General features: G+C 33.9%; 4 protein-coding genes across 4 annotated transcripts in view; 3 read left to right on the plus strand and 1 right to left on the minus strand.

Moving 5' to 3' along the window:
* Positions 1-743: 743 nt before the first annotated feature.
* On the plus strand, positions 744-3,273 carry LOAG_07491 (hypothetical protein). Its single transcript, XM_003143024.2, has 5 exons — positions 744-1,008; positions 1,134-1,229; positions 1,392-1,551; positions 1,751-1,987; positions 2,815-3,273. Exons 1-5 carry the CDS (start codon positions 797-799, stop codon positions 3,070-3,072), a joined length of 963 nt encoding a protein of 320 aa, XP_003143072.1. The 5' UTR covers positions 744-796; the 3' UTR covers positions 3,073-3,273.
* Positions 3,274-7,263: 3,990 nt separating this feature from the next.
* Positions 7,264-9,903, plus strand: LOAG_17108 (saccharopine dehydrogenase; the record flags this gene model as incomplete). Its single annotated transcript, XM_020449768.1, has 8 exons — positions 7,264-7,429; positions 7,708-7,814; positions 7,974-8,054; positions 8,201-8,380; positions 8,754-8,890; positions 8,976-9,093; positions 9,313-9,360; positions 9,730-9,903. The coding sequence occupies 8 exons, from the start codon at positions 7,264-7,266 to the stop codon at positions 9,901-9,903; spliced, it is 1,011 nt and encodes a 336-aa protein (XP_020306661.1).
* Positions 9,904-11,336: 1,433 nt separating this feature from the next.
* Positions 11,337-12,484, plus strand: LOAG_17109 (hypothetical protein; the record flags this gene model as incomplete). The annotated part of the gene is made up of 4 exons (XM_020449769.1): positions 11,337-11,405; positions 11,642-11,737; positions 11,951-12,057; positions 12,385-12,484. The coding sequence occupies 4 exons, from the start codon at positions 11,337-11,339 to the stop codon at positions 12,482-12,484; spliced, it is 372 nt and encodes a 123-aa protein (XP_020306662.1).
* A 522-nt stretch (positions 12,485-13,006) lies between these two features.
* Positions 13,007-14,771, minus strand: part of LOAG_17110 (hypothetical protein) — a gene marked incomplete at its 3' end in the record, with an annotated part of 2,573 nt that continues 808 nt past the window's right edge. The window contains exons 4-8 of the mRNA XM_020449770.1: positions 14,260-14,355; positions 13,999-14,103; positions 13,670-13,739; positions 13,403-13,501; positions 13,007-13,185 (exon numbers count right to left, since the gene is read on the minus strand). Coding sequence (XP_020306663.1) covers positions 13,007-13,185; positions 13,403-13,501; positions 13,670-13,739; positions 13,999-14,103; positions 14,260-14,355 — 549 coding nt within the window. The remainder of the gene's footprint in view (positions 13,186-13,402; positions 13,502-13,669; positions 13,740-13,998; positions 14,104-14,259; positions 14,356-14,771) is intronic.

Raw genomic sequence — 14,771 nt, forward strand, 5'->3', positions numbered from 1 at the left:
GTATATATATATATATATACATATATATATATGCATGCACACATGCGTATATATATATATATATATACATATATATAAATATACCCATTCGTCATTAACACACTGTTGGATCTCCTCCCTTCACTCATTTAACTTCCCCATATTGCTGTTCAACTCTTACTTTATCAGCAACTGTCGTTTATCTCTTATCATCACTCCTTCTACTCCTCCTCTTTTATCACCAGCTTCCATTCTTATCACTCACATCTTTCTCCACATACACGTAGAAATGATATATGTATGTATGAGAGAAAGAATATCGCGGTACCGTAAATATGCTCGTCAGGAGTCGTTGTGTCCCAGAGTAGTGAGTTGTTTGTGGATGCCCGTACCACTTGTTAGGCCTTACTATCCGGCAGCATTTTCGAATGATAATCGCCAGAGAGAAATGGAATAATAAGATAAGCAGAGCGGAATACGTGATATCCATTTCCATTCTGTTTTGATAATGATTGTAACTGTCAGTTTTACCTGTATTTTCAAATGTTAATGTGGCTGCGATTAGCCTTGACACGTTCTTTAAATTTAAAAGTTTATCGATGACGACTATTTATTTTTATGCTCATATTCCATCATTTTTCTCATCTCTGATTTAGATTGGGAGTTTCGATTTCGAATTGGTGTAATCTTTTTGTTGATTTTTTCTTGGAGCACGGGGCAATGCAGAAGTTCAGTTTTAATACCGTTTGCGCTTCATCATCAAACAATTTGCAGATTTTGTACAAACGATCTTGTGCTGTTGCTCGTTGAGAAAAAAATGATTCTGTTAGTTGCGCTTTCACAGTCTAGCTATTCATCATCGTCAGATGGACAGGAACTTGATGATTGGTCTTGTGATCTGGTGAATGGCGTGTCATCGACTTCAGGATCCTTGTTGAATAGCAATACCTTTGGCTTAGTCCCTTCATCCGATAACCACGCTTCTTTCATATACCATCGACAGCCGTCTATCAAACTGGAGCAATCATGGTTTGTCTTTTTCGATTCTTTCTTTGCAGGAAAGAAACATTGTTTTTGGAGGGGTTGCTGGAAAGAGAATGAAATTTTCAGATCAAGGAATTCTAACTGTTTAGTTATGCTTTTTTTATTTGCAGTGTAGATGATATTGTATTGGAAATGGACTCGGAAAATGATGGCTACTCCAACAACTCGTCCATCTATTCTGATGGGTCCGCCAGTTTTAATGCAAGGTTTTTTTTTTTTTTGTTTTTATTGGGTTATTTCAATTTTACTGATTACAAGTTCTTCCAAATTCATGAATTTGGGTGACTCAGTTACAAATTTTCCTGTTTATACTGCTTTCTTGTCACCGCGCATTAAATCCCACGCAGTTGGCTGTTTTTCTTTTTCAGCTCAGTTTTGCCGCTGATGAACGAGTCGGTTAATTTGAAGGAACATCGGCGAGCGATTCTCGACCTTTCGATCTCTAAAATTCAGACGATGAACGCGTCGAATGTTGCAGTATCGCTGCGCAAGTCACTTCTTATCTACAATATGATGAAATCTCTACAGGTTCACCTTACTATGCGACTAATTTTAGACAAGAAATTATTGTTTACAATTATCCGACTAGACATGGTCTTGCGTTTCATCCCCTTTAATATTCTATTTTTGAATATTTGCTTTAAGTCCGTTTGAGAAAGTCTCAACATTATGAGCTCAAGCTGAAATGAAGAGGCGAAACTCGTCACTAATAGTTTGTTACTTATAGCGAGATCTTGATGCATGTGATGTTTTTGTGTGCGGCAGTCTGACAGAGAGAGAAAACGAAGTAATCGATAATGATGTGGAAATGTTGGAGACGAATGAATTTGAAAAGAGGAACTGGGAACAGTCGATATCGGATTTGAATTGTAATATCAACAGCGATAACAATCCGTGCAATCATCGCTTGGGTTATGATTGGCCATGGGGTACCCTGGTTAACACAAGTAAAGATACAGTGCAGGTAAAGTATGTTCAGTATGGTTTATCGTTCTCGAATTCTGTTTGTTGCTATTGTCAAGTGGATTCTATGACTATTGTCGAGGAATGTTGTTATAATTAGCCTATAATGGAAAATAAGTTGATCTAGCGAGTTCTTTTCAAAAAAAATCTCTTTTTCTTCTATAATTTTTTAACAGGTTTTTTTTTCTCATATACCAAGGAGATTTTTATGACCGATTATATATTGTTTGTTGTTGGTAAAGGTAACTGATAAGCATTAGGAGTGTGAACGTTTTCAATAATTTTGAAAATTCGACACAGAGGTGGCTGATATTATGGTCGCTTACTCAAGATTTATGGTAATTTCCTCCCTCTCCTCTTTGTATTTAAACACTGTCACTAGGTGGTGATTTTTTTTTTTGAAATTTGATCAAATTCCTCTCCATAGAAAATTTGGTGAAGTTTGTAAGATGTGATATGGAAGTTAAAAAAACAAGGAGAGGAAAAACAAAGGAATGGAGAGGGAAGTACTATAACAAAGCATGGAATGAATGTAACTTCTAACCCATAATTGATGCGTTTAATCTCCCAAAGATTAACATTTATTAACCCAATGGATCATCGTTGTTTGTCCCTTTCCCATGATGTAACTAGAAACCCTTCGCGATACCTCTGAATTAAAAAAATATTCCTAAAACTCTAAAATCAGTATTTATTAGTTAGGAAGCAACTGAAAGACACTGAAAATCTTCTGGTTTTTTATTTCTAAAGGTTCTAAAATGTCGAAAACATTCAGGATCTTCTATTACTGGGTGAGTTGGTACATTATTAGAAATGGATAAATTTCAGGGTTCGGAAAAGTGTGATAGTGATAACGTGTTTACTTTGACTAGCAGCAATGAATTGTTTAATGCGGGGAACACCTGGAGCAATTTGGATTCGACAGATTCGTCTGGATTCGTCGACGATTATTTGGAAATGTTGTGTGCTTGGGAAGATGAGAATTACAACCCGCTTACCAACTGCAATCTCACGCACGCGGAAATAATGAATATGTTTCACTTGTCTTCCCATCGTATGAACAATCAGTTAGTCTCTCAGGCCTGAATTATTCATGTTGGTTCCATTTATATGATTTTTGGGAAATCGTTATGTTGATCTTTCTCATTTCTAAAGCTCCCAGAGTTTGTTGTGTTTGATACCAATTTTCAGCTTAGGAGCTCATTCCATTTTCTTTCGGAGTAAACACCGCCCAGTATACACTTTTTTAATAGCCTTTATTATAAGCGTTCGTCATTACTCTATTCCCCGCTTATTACAGCCCCACTGTTATAACTGATTTACAGGTTGTTAAGATCTCTTTCGAATAATCAGGATTAGGTGAATTAATGGGTGTAGTGTATGGATGAAATAAGTTTAATGAATGGATTTCCATTGAAAAAAAAAAGTTTTTTCTCTTAAAAAAAATTTTATTTTGCATCCAGTTTTTAAGTACGCATGCTGCGGTAAGAGCAGTAGAAGCCATTGCGTTTTGACTTGTATTTTTGCTGTGCTTAAAGTCAGTTTTATCTTATTCTCCTCCCATATTATAAACTTTTTGGGAGATTCCTGTTGTGAATTTCAATGAATATTTATTTTTTATTTCTTGTTAGTTTGGAAGTCAAGTTTTGATATACTTGCGTTTCGTATCCTTCCTCTTCTTTGTTTTACAATCCTCACTTAGTAGATATCCCTTGTAGCTTTGCGCTCTTTTTTTTCTTTGCACTTGTTCATTCATTAGGTCTGCAGGAAAGTCTTTATGGTAAAAAGACGAAATCAAACGGCTAACTGACTGGTTATGCTGCTATCACCGAGGATATTTTCCTTCTCACTTCTTCAATGATCACGCTAATTTTTTTGGGTGAAGTTTTTATACGTGAATTGAGCATCATAGCATCATACTGCAGGCTTATATCAGTTTTTCTTTTCAGCATCATTTTTCTATTCCTTCATCGCACTACATTTATTCAAATCGTTTTATCTCCTTCATTCTTATAATTTAGGATTTTGGTTATAATTTCTGTTCTTTCCTTTCATTTTCATTACTTTCTTTTGTTGAGAATATAGAAGTTATAGGAGAACGGTCTCAAAACACTTATCCATATTTTTGGATCTCGTTAATTCGAAAAAATGCATTTGTTTAGTTCAGAGGATCCTAATTACTGAATGTATTTTTATTATTATGGTATTTTGCTTAGTACCCTTTGATGAATAATAGTGTGATATGAGCATTTGCTTCACTTGGTGTTTCACTACTGCACTCTTTTACGTTCCAGTGCAGTGAAGTTCCTTTTATGTAACCACATCAAAGGCTGAGGGATACAGTAGATTAGCAGCTGTGGTAATTATTTAAATTATATCACTATTCAAATATTGTAGACTTGAAGTTTTTTGGTTTGTCGTTCGAACAAAAAATTGGGAAAGTTAGTTTTTATTGGGACGATGCCTCATTAGTTGTGCATGTTATGAATGCATGAATCGGTCTTTTGCTTTAAGTGTTTTGTTTGGTTTTTTGTTTTAAAGTTAAACGCGCGTTATAAATTGTTAGTCTTTCTCTACCTGAACCTCTTTCGCAGCTTGTAATTCCTTGCGAAAACACATTTTTCCTCATGCCAGTGGCTAGACTAAACATTTTCCTTTTCATGTGAGCATTTGACAGCAGTATAGGATAAGGTTAGGTTTAAGTGTTCTCATATTCTGTAGTTACCGTATGTTTGATTTGAGGTAAACTTTATCTTGTCTTTCGGAATTCTCACTTCTCTGAATTCTAATAATCGGTTGTTTGTAACAATAAAACAAGTTATGTTATGGTGTAGCTTTATTATACATTCATTTTCCACCAATTTATTTTCATCATTTTTATTGTTCGATTGATTCAAAGTTTACATTGTTCCATGTGTTATGCTGTTTTGTGGAGTTGGCGTTAGCACAATTTTTACGTGCTATCGGAATTAGTATCTGTGAATTAAATGGAAACTTTTGCTTGTTTGCCTGTTCATCCTCGGTTCATTTAGGGGCTAACTATCAAGGAAAGGCTCACTGGTTTGTGGTTTCTCCCAACTTTTTTACAATTCTTTGTTAGATGGCAAACATGTGCAATAAATACCTTACTGAACAATCATTGTGATATTATATTTGTTTTGAGTTGTCTAATGTTAAAATGTTTTGATGTACGTGTAAGTCTGCTCCACCAATAATTCATTTGATTCCGACAGTTGTTTGCTGTTAAATATTTTCCAGTTTTTACGTTCATCAATTTTTTTTCGTTCATTTGTTTGGTTAATATTTTAGGATCCAACTTCGAAAAAAATTATCTTCTGTATTATTGCTGTGTAATGTAAGTTCTTAGAATGTTTACACCTTTTGAGTTCAAGCCTTGGTCCAAAAGAGCTAAAAGTGTTTGTATCCATTTTTACTTGTTTTGCTAGATGTGAGTGTATTGATATTTCGTTCTCTGCCTAGCTTCCTTATTTTTTGACTGATCATTAATTTTTAGCGGCTTTGAGGTTATTTTTTTTACACACTTATTTCTGAATTTCAACAAAAACTGTAAATTCATTTGGTTCAAATTTTTACTCATGGTAGGAGAGATAATCGAAAGGTGAAGGAGTTTGTCGTCCACTGCTGATTAGTTTCAGCACTGTATAAGCCTGTATCATCTGCGTATAATTGTAAAATTTAAAAGTAAAGTTGTAATAGAATGGGGAAAATTGTTCATGGTCTTCTTATTACTGTTATTATTCCTAAATGAAACTTTATTTTTTTCAAACTTTTTGCTTTAATTTAGACGCTTGTCATTTGGCTATCAAATGACCTCTTTGTCTCAATATTGTTTCGTCATTTATATTGTATTTAATATAATTCTAAGTTCTTTCGTTTTGCTAATGTTGGCACACCATTTTGCAATTTTCTTTCAATGAGTGACAAGATGTCCTTATGTATTTGTGTATCATACATTTATATATTTGTAATAACTACTGCTAGGCAATATTATTAGACATAAAATTTACAAATAGTTTTTTGTCGTATTGTACATTTAACTTTGAAGTCCACGTTTTTACGTTGTTTCCCAGAAATTCAAATTTTTATTTTAACCTCTTGTCAATTCCAGTTGAGAAGATCTATTGTTTTGGACTTTATTAGATAATGTTTATTGTTTTTGTGTTTATGTACACTTTTCTTTGTAATTTCACTTTTTAAATGGAAGTAAAATGCTGCAGTTTTGAAGTAGTGGGTTTCCTTTGCATATAACACATCACAGTATGAAAATCTTGTCAATACTTCTCAGGTTATGAAATATCATTTGTAGAGTGGGGAGCGAGAGAGAGTTATGTGTTCTGTGACGAATTTAATTTTTGGGGGTTGATAAGTTTTAACGGCAGATTGGTAGACATCAGTTGTGATGGTGGGTTTATTAACTTTCTTATCATCGATTTTGTGATGAGGTGTAAAACATTGCGATACAATGAAGTGGTCTCGTGGCATCTCCCTTGCTCGTACAGTTGATATGTTTCAGATGAAAGAGGGCTCCCTGATTCCCACTTTTCCAGCGAATGTAGCTTTATTAATCGGTTATTGCACATTGGGGTTCATTTGATCAATAAAGCATTTCGTTCTTGCATTGGTATAACAATTCCACAGTTTCTCACACTGTCACAGTGGTGAGATCCGTAATTATTTTTGGGTTTTATTTATAGCACCACCGACTCCAAGTTCATTTTCTGAATGTATCACGGTTTATCTTCATCCCTTCCTTTCTTTGCTCATTTGTGCACATTCTTTTAGTGGAGTAAAGTAATAGACAAAGAGCAAATGGAATTGGTCTGCACAGATCAACCATTGAATGCAATTAGACCTGTCATCCTGTCCCAACAAATACATGTTTCTTTTTTAAATGCATATTCACATGAAGCAAAATGTTGAGTTTTCGTTGCAAACTATATGTTTACGCTATGTTGCAGGGCAATTCCTCATCATTTGATTTGTTGTAGGGAATTTGAATTAGTTGAGCAAGACCACATACCTGTTCTAGACTTTTCGCTTGTCGTGCTGTTTATTATGTGGTATTCACCTTGAACTTTGGTCTTTTCAAATCTTTTCTTTTCGAAACTTCGGTCTTTTCGCTGATAAGAATTGTTTAGAAAAATTGATAAAATCGATGATAAAATGCTTCGCAACTGTTAAATTTATCCGAGTTTCGACTCAGTTCAATGCTTCTTTTAGGAAGTTTACCTTTTTTTTTTTTCAGGTACAGAGAGGATGTCGCGTTACGATATTGTATTGTATGGTGCCAGCGGCTTCACGGGAGCTTATGTTCTAAAATTGTTGGTTGAAGAACAGGAACAACAGAATGTAAGCTTTGCTATTGCAGGGCGAAGTGAAGCCCGGTTAAAGAAACTACTCGATAATACAAGTCAAGAACTGGGTGAGTCATTTCGCAGAAATTTTCTGCCCTTTCAACAACGTGTCAATAGTATCCAGTTTTTTTTTTCATCGTATAATTAAAGAAAATAATGGTTTGTGATTTGCTAAAAATTATGTCCATTTTGGATTGAAATGGCCATATTACATATGCTAGAGATAGTTCGATCCTTTAAATAAAAAGAATGAGTTAAGATAGGAGAAAGAGTGAGGGAAATTTTCTTCTTTTATATTATGAAAAATATGAAAGTCTTTGATACATGAAGTGATAAAGATCTTTAGGGAAGGATCTACAAAATATCTCCGTAATTGTTGCCAACAGTTATGATGAATCTACATTAACAGCAATGGCGAAACAAGCAAAAGTCATCGTAAATGTTGTTGGCCCTGTAAGTTGCCTATATTGACTAATAATTTTTTTCAGAATCCTTGACTTTACGAAGTGAAACTAGAAACTTCAGCGCAATCGTTTCACATACTTTGAGCTTCAACTTCCGTCATTTAACCCTTTATTTTAAGTAATAAAACTTAATGTTCCTTTATCGCAGTATCGATTGTACGGCGAAGCAGTTGTAAAGGCTGCTGTAGAAAATGGTGCTAGCTATGTGGACATTTCGGGGGAACCTGCGGTAATGATTACTGTACTTGCATTTTCTTGCAAATATTTTTTTGCATTGTTTTTTTTATATTGTTTTTTTTTCATATTTGTCTTTTGTTAAAAATATTTTCTTGTACTGTTTTATATTTGTTTGACTGTTACAAATTTTTATTGTAGTTCTTGGAATCGATGCAAATGAAATATAGTGATATTGCTCAAAAAAAAGGTTTATATGTGGTTGGTGCGTGTGGTTGGGATAGTATTCCTTGTGATTTGGGTGTTAATTTTCTGAAGGAGAAATTCAGTGGTCAGCTGAATCATGTGGAAACATTCGTGCAACTAAATTCAGGACCTGCGGTATGATGCCATGCGTTCATTCATTTCTTTCGTGTTATTTGTCTTCAAGTTATGCAAAGTTAACAATCATGTCATTAAAATTTTTCCTTCGTTTTATTATTTTTAAGGAAATTTGGTGTTTGCCTTGTTTTGCACCTCTACTTATTATTACTAACTTTTGATGATCAGTTGTTTTATAGAGCCTTCAGATATACATCTTACCATCTTACTGTTTGCATGACTGCCTGTGCTCATTAGAGTTTTTTTTCCTTGCTAAAAAAGTTACATGTTAGGGAACAGTACAGAAATCCAAACGTCTTAAAATTTGGTGTACTAATGCTACAAACACAATGTAGATACATTTTATTAACGACTTAAAGATTAAGCTTTTCAGGGTTATTCGTTCAATGCAGGCACATATCGCACTTTAGTTTTGGGCATGGCAAATGTACTGACCGACGGCTTGAGTAAAATAAGACGAAGTATCATGCCAGAACGATTGCCAAGAAGTTCGTTCCGGGCACCGAAGAGGTTTGAGAATTTACGTAATATATCAGCAATCGAAGCAATGTATTATTTGTTTGTTGATGTTCTTTTGATTGTATTCATTTTCCAGGGGAACTTTTTGGTTCAATGAGAAAATTGATGGGTGGTGTCTTCCATTTTACGGATCAGACAAAAGTGTAGTTACTCGTTCTCAATATTTTGACTACAAGTTCCGTGGTGTTTTACCAGTAAGTTGCTTTCTTTCCTTTTTTTTCTGCATTAACAATATTCTTCACGATTCTCAGAACAGAGACTTTAACTGTGATGAATTCAAAGCGCTTATTTATTTCAATGTTCAATTTTGAATGGAATCACATCCATGGAATACAGTGGTATGCAAAATATAGCATGCCAACATTTTACATAATAATAAGCAAGCTGTCATTTCTGAAATTTGCTTTTTATAGCTGCAAGGGATTCTTTTCTATACATTAGATACCGCTCATTACGTTCAGGTTTATTAGTGCACAAAATTTGTTGTCAAAACATAATTTTTTGGAAATAAGTACTGAGGAAAAATCAAAGTCCCATATAATTTTTAAAAACTGAGGCAGGGAACTGACTTTTATTTTTTTCTTTGGTGCGGTGAGTTTATCCAAAATTCATTTTGCACATTTTAGTTTCATATCATTTTGAAACACTCTGCAGAGAGAAAGAAATAGTTAGGCTTTATGTCGTAGTGATACTGGAAAACGTTGCTTATTTGTTGCAGTAGTAGTGAGCAGTTCCCTAGTGGTTGTTTTTTATTATTTATTATTGATTGTGAGCAAGAAAATCGTCCTGTGTTTTATTGAACATAAATTGAAAAAAGAAAATGTTTTGAGAGAAATGAAACAGGGTGGGTAACGATCAAATGTTTAGTTTACAATGAAAAATATCGTAATATCTGTAAGCACTTTTTAAAGAAGTGGACTTTTAATACTGTAGTTGTAAGTTATGGATTACGAAGCTGGAAGTTCCAACTTGGAATGACGTTTATCAGTTTGCTGTCACTTTAACAGTGTGTAATGTTACTGCTTACTTAGCTGGAAAAGCAGCATAGTATGGTGCAATGTTGAGTGTAATCCAAATGTAGTGTTTTTGGAATGAAAAAGAGAAATCAGTACGTGTTTGTATCTCTGAGTGCATGGCACATTTTGATTTTAAATTTCGGGAAATGGAACAGGAATGGAATGTATAAGGCGAGAGATAATTCATGTATCTGAGGGAGTTAAATTTATTCGGAAAAGAAGGGAAGAAAAAGAATTACACAAAATGAATTATAAAACAAGAGAAAAATGACAGTAAAATAGCAGGGATAAGTGGGAACGGGAAGAAAGTGTATCGTTTCACAATGTTATTATTAATAATCATATAGCTCACGCCGACCTTTATCGGTTGAAGGATGTAAATAAGGCATCGAAAATACTTTTGTATTTTCCTTTTTGCTTTGCTTAAACAAAAATAGGTTCGGGCTTGAAAAGGACAATCATTTTCTTGCTTGCTGAGATGTGTCGATTTTCATCTCACTTTTTTTTCCTTGGTGGGAAGATAAAAAATGATTTGAAGGAGAAAAGGGACGTGTATATGCATCAGTGACCTGCTATTTGATTTAAAAAAAATAAATGTCCGAAAACTCGAAAAGTATTTTTACAGTTTTAAAAGTTAGCGCCAGCATTGGATGATTGGAAAGATAAAAAGGGAATAATCATTTTATCGTTTGGCTCATATCTTTTTTTTGTACTTGAAAAATCTTTGCAATGAACGGCAAATTGGAAAGAGTGCAAATTTTGCGTGGAGGGACAAAACAAAAGAAATCCCATCTCTTTGCACTTTCTTTTCTAAAGATTTACTTCCAGAAATTTCAAAAATATTGTTCTTTCTGGGAATTTGTCTGAATTAATCTTACTTTTCTTTTTTCCGTTTAGCCTTTCCTTTTGGATATGTGAAACCATGATCATGCTATCGATTTTTAAAGTTGCATGATGAAAACATATTGATTGACTTATGCAGGTTATTATTCATGTAGATCAGTATTAAATGTGGAATTTATCCAAACATCGCACCGGGTTTACATTAATTTACACCAGTTCAAAAACAGTATTTGTCGACATGATAACACATTATCACCTCGAAAGTTGTGTCGCACACATACATGTACCATCCATGGTCAAACTATCTTCACATATATGTATATATATATATGTCCTTTTGTACTCGAGGAGTCAAAAATGCTGATGGCGCTTAATTGTTAACCTTCTGTAGAATATTTCAATTGCAAAATTGCTTGATCGCTAATTTGTCAAAAATTTTTCGACAAAACAATATGCTGCATTTCGTTGTAATACTTTTTCTTTTTTGGGGAGTCATGTTTCAGTAGTAACACGTTTCAGGTTCAAGTGGAAACATTCATTCGACTTAAATCATTTATTTGGGCTTGTCTACTTTCTCTATGGCTGGTGGTTTTTTCCGCTGCTGCCAAAATGTCGTTTATGAAAGATTTTTTGTTGGCGTATCCAGGGTTATGTAGTTTTGGCATGTTCAAGGATTCGGGACCTACTGCTGAACAGGAAAAATCAATTTCTGGACTTGATTTTTATTATTAAATTTACCATTAGCTTTGCGAGAGTTTTTCACGAATCAGTAACAAATAGTTGCTTATTATGTTATGCATATATTCTCATAGTAGTTTAGTAAATGTTCGTGAAAAAAAAAGATTATATGGGAATATATGGAAAATTATATGGAAATTTTCAGGTTAAGCAAGCATCATTTACTTATTGGTTCTTTGGTACTGGTTGGCCAGAAAAGCACAACTCCTTTGATGAGTACACGGTTAAACCAGATAAACAGGTAGTGAGATTGCATTGAATTCATTCAGCAGCGTAGAAGGGTTGATTGACTTACGCTTTTTCCGATTGGTTCTGTAGCGCCATTTTGTTTCATGTTTCTGAGCAGAAAATTATCTTTTTTTGTGACTTGATAGACTGTGATTTGATAGATCACATATGTTGAAGATAAACTTTGATTTTTCAAGTTAAAAAGTGATCATGTAATTTTCTACAGATGACAGCTCGTTGTGTGGGTCCGGACGCCGGATATATGACTACCTCAGCCTGTGTTTTAGCCGCTGCACTGTCGCTGCTCAGTGATGCCGATAAACTTCCACAAGGGTTATTTTTTTTTTTTAATCTGAAACGGATAGCCACTGTCAGGTAGATTCAAAAAGGAAACAGAATATCTCAATTTTAAAGCTACACAGCAACTTACCCAAATCAGATGTAGCCATTTGGCGCAGTAACGTAGCAGTGCTATTTTTTGAAATATGTAATGTTTTAGAAGTTTGTTGAGGGGTAAAATTTCATGTAAATTCAGACATAATGTGAACTGTTTTTGTTCTACTTATAAAATTCTTTAATTTCTCTGTATTAAGTGCGCATTACCAAGGCTTTTTTGAATTTTTGGTGTAGTCGAGTGATTGAAAGTAAAACATCTTGCAGCGGTGTATACACATCAGCGGCTGCATTCAAAAACACAGGGATCTATGGTCGTCTCGAAAGATATGGTGTTCGATTCGAAATTGTTGACGAGCTTCACTGATTTTTTTTTATGCATTTTTTCAACTTGTTTGTTATCCTAAAATCACTTATTGATCAATATTCTTTTTACGATAATAAACCGTTAAAATTGACCAACGTCATTGTTAAATGAAAGAGACGTTGTAGGTTGAGAGCAGCAATTAGACAAGCGACCATCACGAAATATACTACGAATAATTCTGCGTATCAGATGGGGATAGTCTGCTTTGAATGAACCAGTCTAAATTGTAGGTCTGAAACTTGGAATATAAAGAAAACTCTTGCATGTTCCGACACAGATACACTAAGTGTTGACTGAACATCTTGCTTAGACCTGATTATTTTCGTAGGATAACCGTGTGCACTTTGATTATCCTTAATTTGTCGAGTGCGTTATGTTGGCCGTTGGATAAGCTATTCCGTATTCTATTAATCATTTAAACCACTAGCCACAATCTAATTGCACATGAGAGAGGTGCTCTTTTTAAAGTCTTTTGGAAGCTTCATTTCATGTTTAAAACAAATTTTTGATCCGAAACGATTACTATTCGGATATCCTTTTCGGATCGCGAACTTGCAGTTCAAAACATGATCCATGATAGACGCGTGGACGTAGGGATGGGAACAAATCCTCGATAACTGAATTCAACAAGCAGGCTTGTATCCCACGTAGACACTGTGAAATGATTGGAAGATCTTGTTTGAAACCGCATTTTAGTAACCCTGAAGTGAAAATGATTCTCAAGTTTTTTAAGTAATGCGCTTGGTATTTGTGGATGAGACGGAACTGAAATTCACTTTCATTTGGAGGATTTTCGTGTCAAATTATTAGCGTTTCAAAGCCCGAGTTCTAAAATGGCTCAGTAAAACATTTCCCTTTTCAGATAAAACTCTGACTATAATTGCTTCTAGAAGTTTAATAAAGTAAAAATTTACTTACAGCTTTTAAGCTCGTCCGGATCTTTCAAACAACCCTTTTCATTAATCATTTCTACTGCCGGTGCACACTTTGTCCCTGGCACACGTGTACCGCTTACCTCTAGAATAGAACTTCGAATAATTTTGAAAAATATAAAATTTATTTCAGAACGTAGGGATGAATGATGCGTACATTTTGCTTAATGCTGGCGTTGTTTGACTGAAACAGTTTAATTGTAACCAAAATTGAAAATCAGTCGAACGAAGAAAAAGTAGGAAGGATACAAACTTTTTGGATCGAGCATGGTATCAACCTTCCCCTTAAACTGATCTCTTGGACGCGAGTCGAAAAAATTTATCTAAACTTGAAGTCGTTAAAGAAAAACAATTTTCTGTGCATCAGTTATGGAAAGGAGAAAGCTATGTCCTCAGTGCATGCCATTAACACTGCGCAATGATGATTATATGAAGATATCGCATAAACCGTCATCAACTGCCTAATGACTGTAATACATCTAACACTTAAAATCAGCTGAAAATTGTTCTCTTCACGGCAGAATAATTACTAAAATTGCTCTTCTGCTATTCGGAAATTCATTTAAAACATGAGTAACCTACCTGGTCAGTTTTGTCAAACATGCACAATCCACTGGAATCCTTCTCGATAAGCTGTTCATATGTTACAATGTAATCCGGACAGAGCCCAGCTTTCCAGTTACCTGGCTTTAAATGTGACATTTGAATTTCAACTCTCATGTAACACTGCTTTAAACAAATTTAGTAGTAGATACGTTCTATCACTTTTTCACAGTAGAAAGGAAATTGTTTTTTAGATTTAGGGGAAATCGGAATTATTTCATTACAATAAATTAAACTTACAGTGACTTCTGGTACTTCTTGAGTAATTTCACCGCCATCCATTTCCCACGCAGTTAAGCCGCCATCTATAACAGAAACAGCTCCATGACCATAGTACTGCAAAAAAAAGAAACTGAACTGGCAGAAATCACGGAGATCTCAAGTCACGAGCATACAACGGCTTTAGTAATGTGATGGATGAAGCTAAGCGACTAATAATAATTAGTAAAAATGATAATAATAAATAACAATAACAACCAATAATAACGACAGTGATAAAACCAATAATAACGACAATGATAAATAGTAAAAGTAATTAACAACAATAATATTTTATTATTATTATTATTATTATTATTATTATCATTATTGTTATTATTATTATTATTATTATTATTATTATTATTATTATTATTATTATTATTATTATTATTATTATTATTATTATTATTATTATTATTATTATTATATTATTATTATTATTATTATTATTATTATTATTATTATTATTATTATTATTATTATTATTATTA

The sequence above is a fragment of the Loa loa genome, assembly GCF_000183805.2.
Source record: "Loa loa unplaced genomic scaffold supercont3.40, whole genome shotgun sequence".
In the NCBI taxonomy this organism is placed as follows: Eukaryota; Metazoa; Nematoda; class Chromadorea; order Rhabditida; family Onchocercidae; genus Loa; species Loa loa.

What these genes read in the sequence shown, in the direction of transcription:
- LOAG_07491 (XM_003143024.2), top strand. Translation starts at nt 797, where the DNA reads ATGATTCTGTTAGTTGCGCTTTCACAGTCTAGCTATTCATCATCGTCA. An exon ending in ATCAAACTGGAGCAATCATG is followed by an intron (nt 1,009 to 1,133) that starts GTTTGTCTTTTT and finishes TTTTATTTGCAG; the next exon opens with TGTAGATGATATTGTATTGG. An exon ending in CAAGTAAAGATACAGTGCAG is followed by an intron (nt 1,988 to 2,814) that starts GTAAAGTATGTT and finishes GATAAATTTCAG; the next exon opens with GGTTCGGAAAAGTGTGATAG.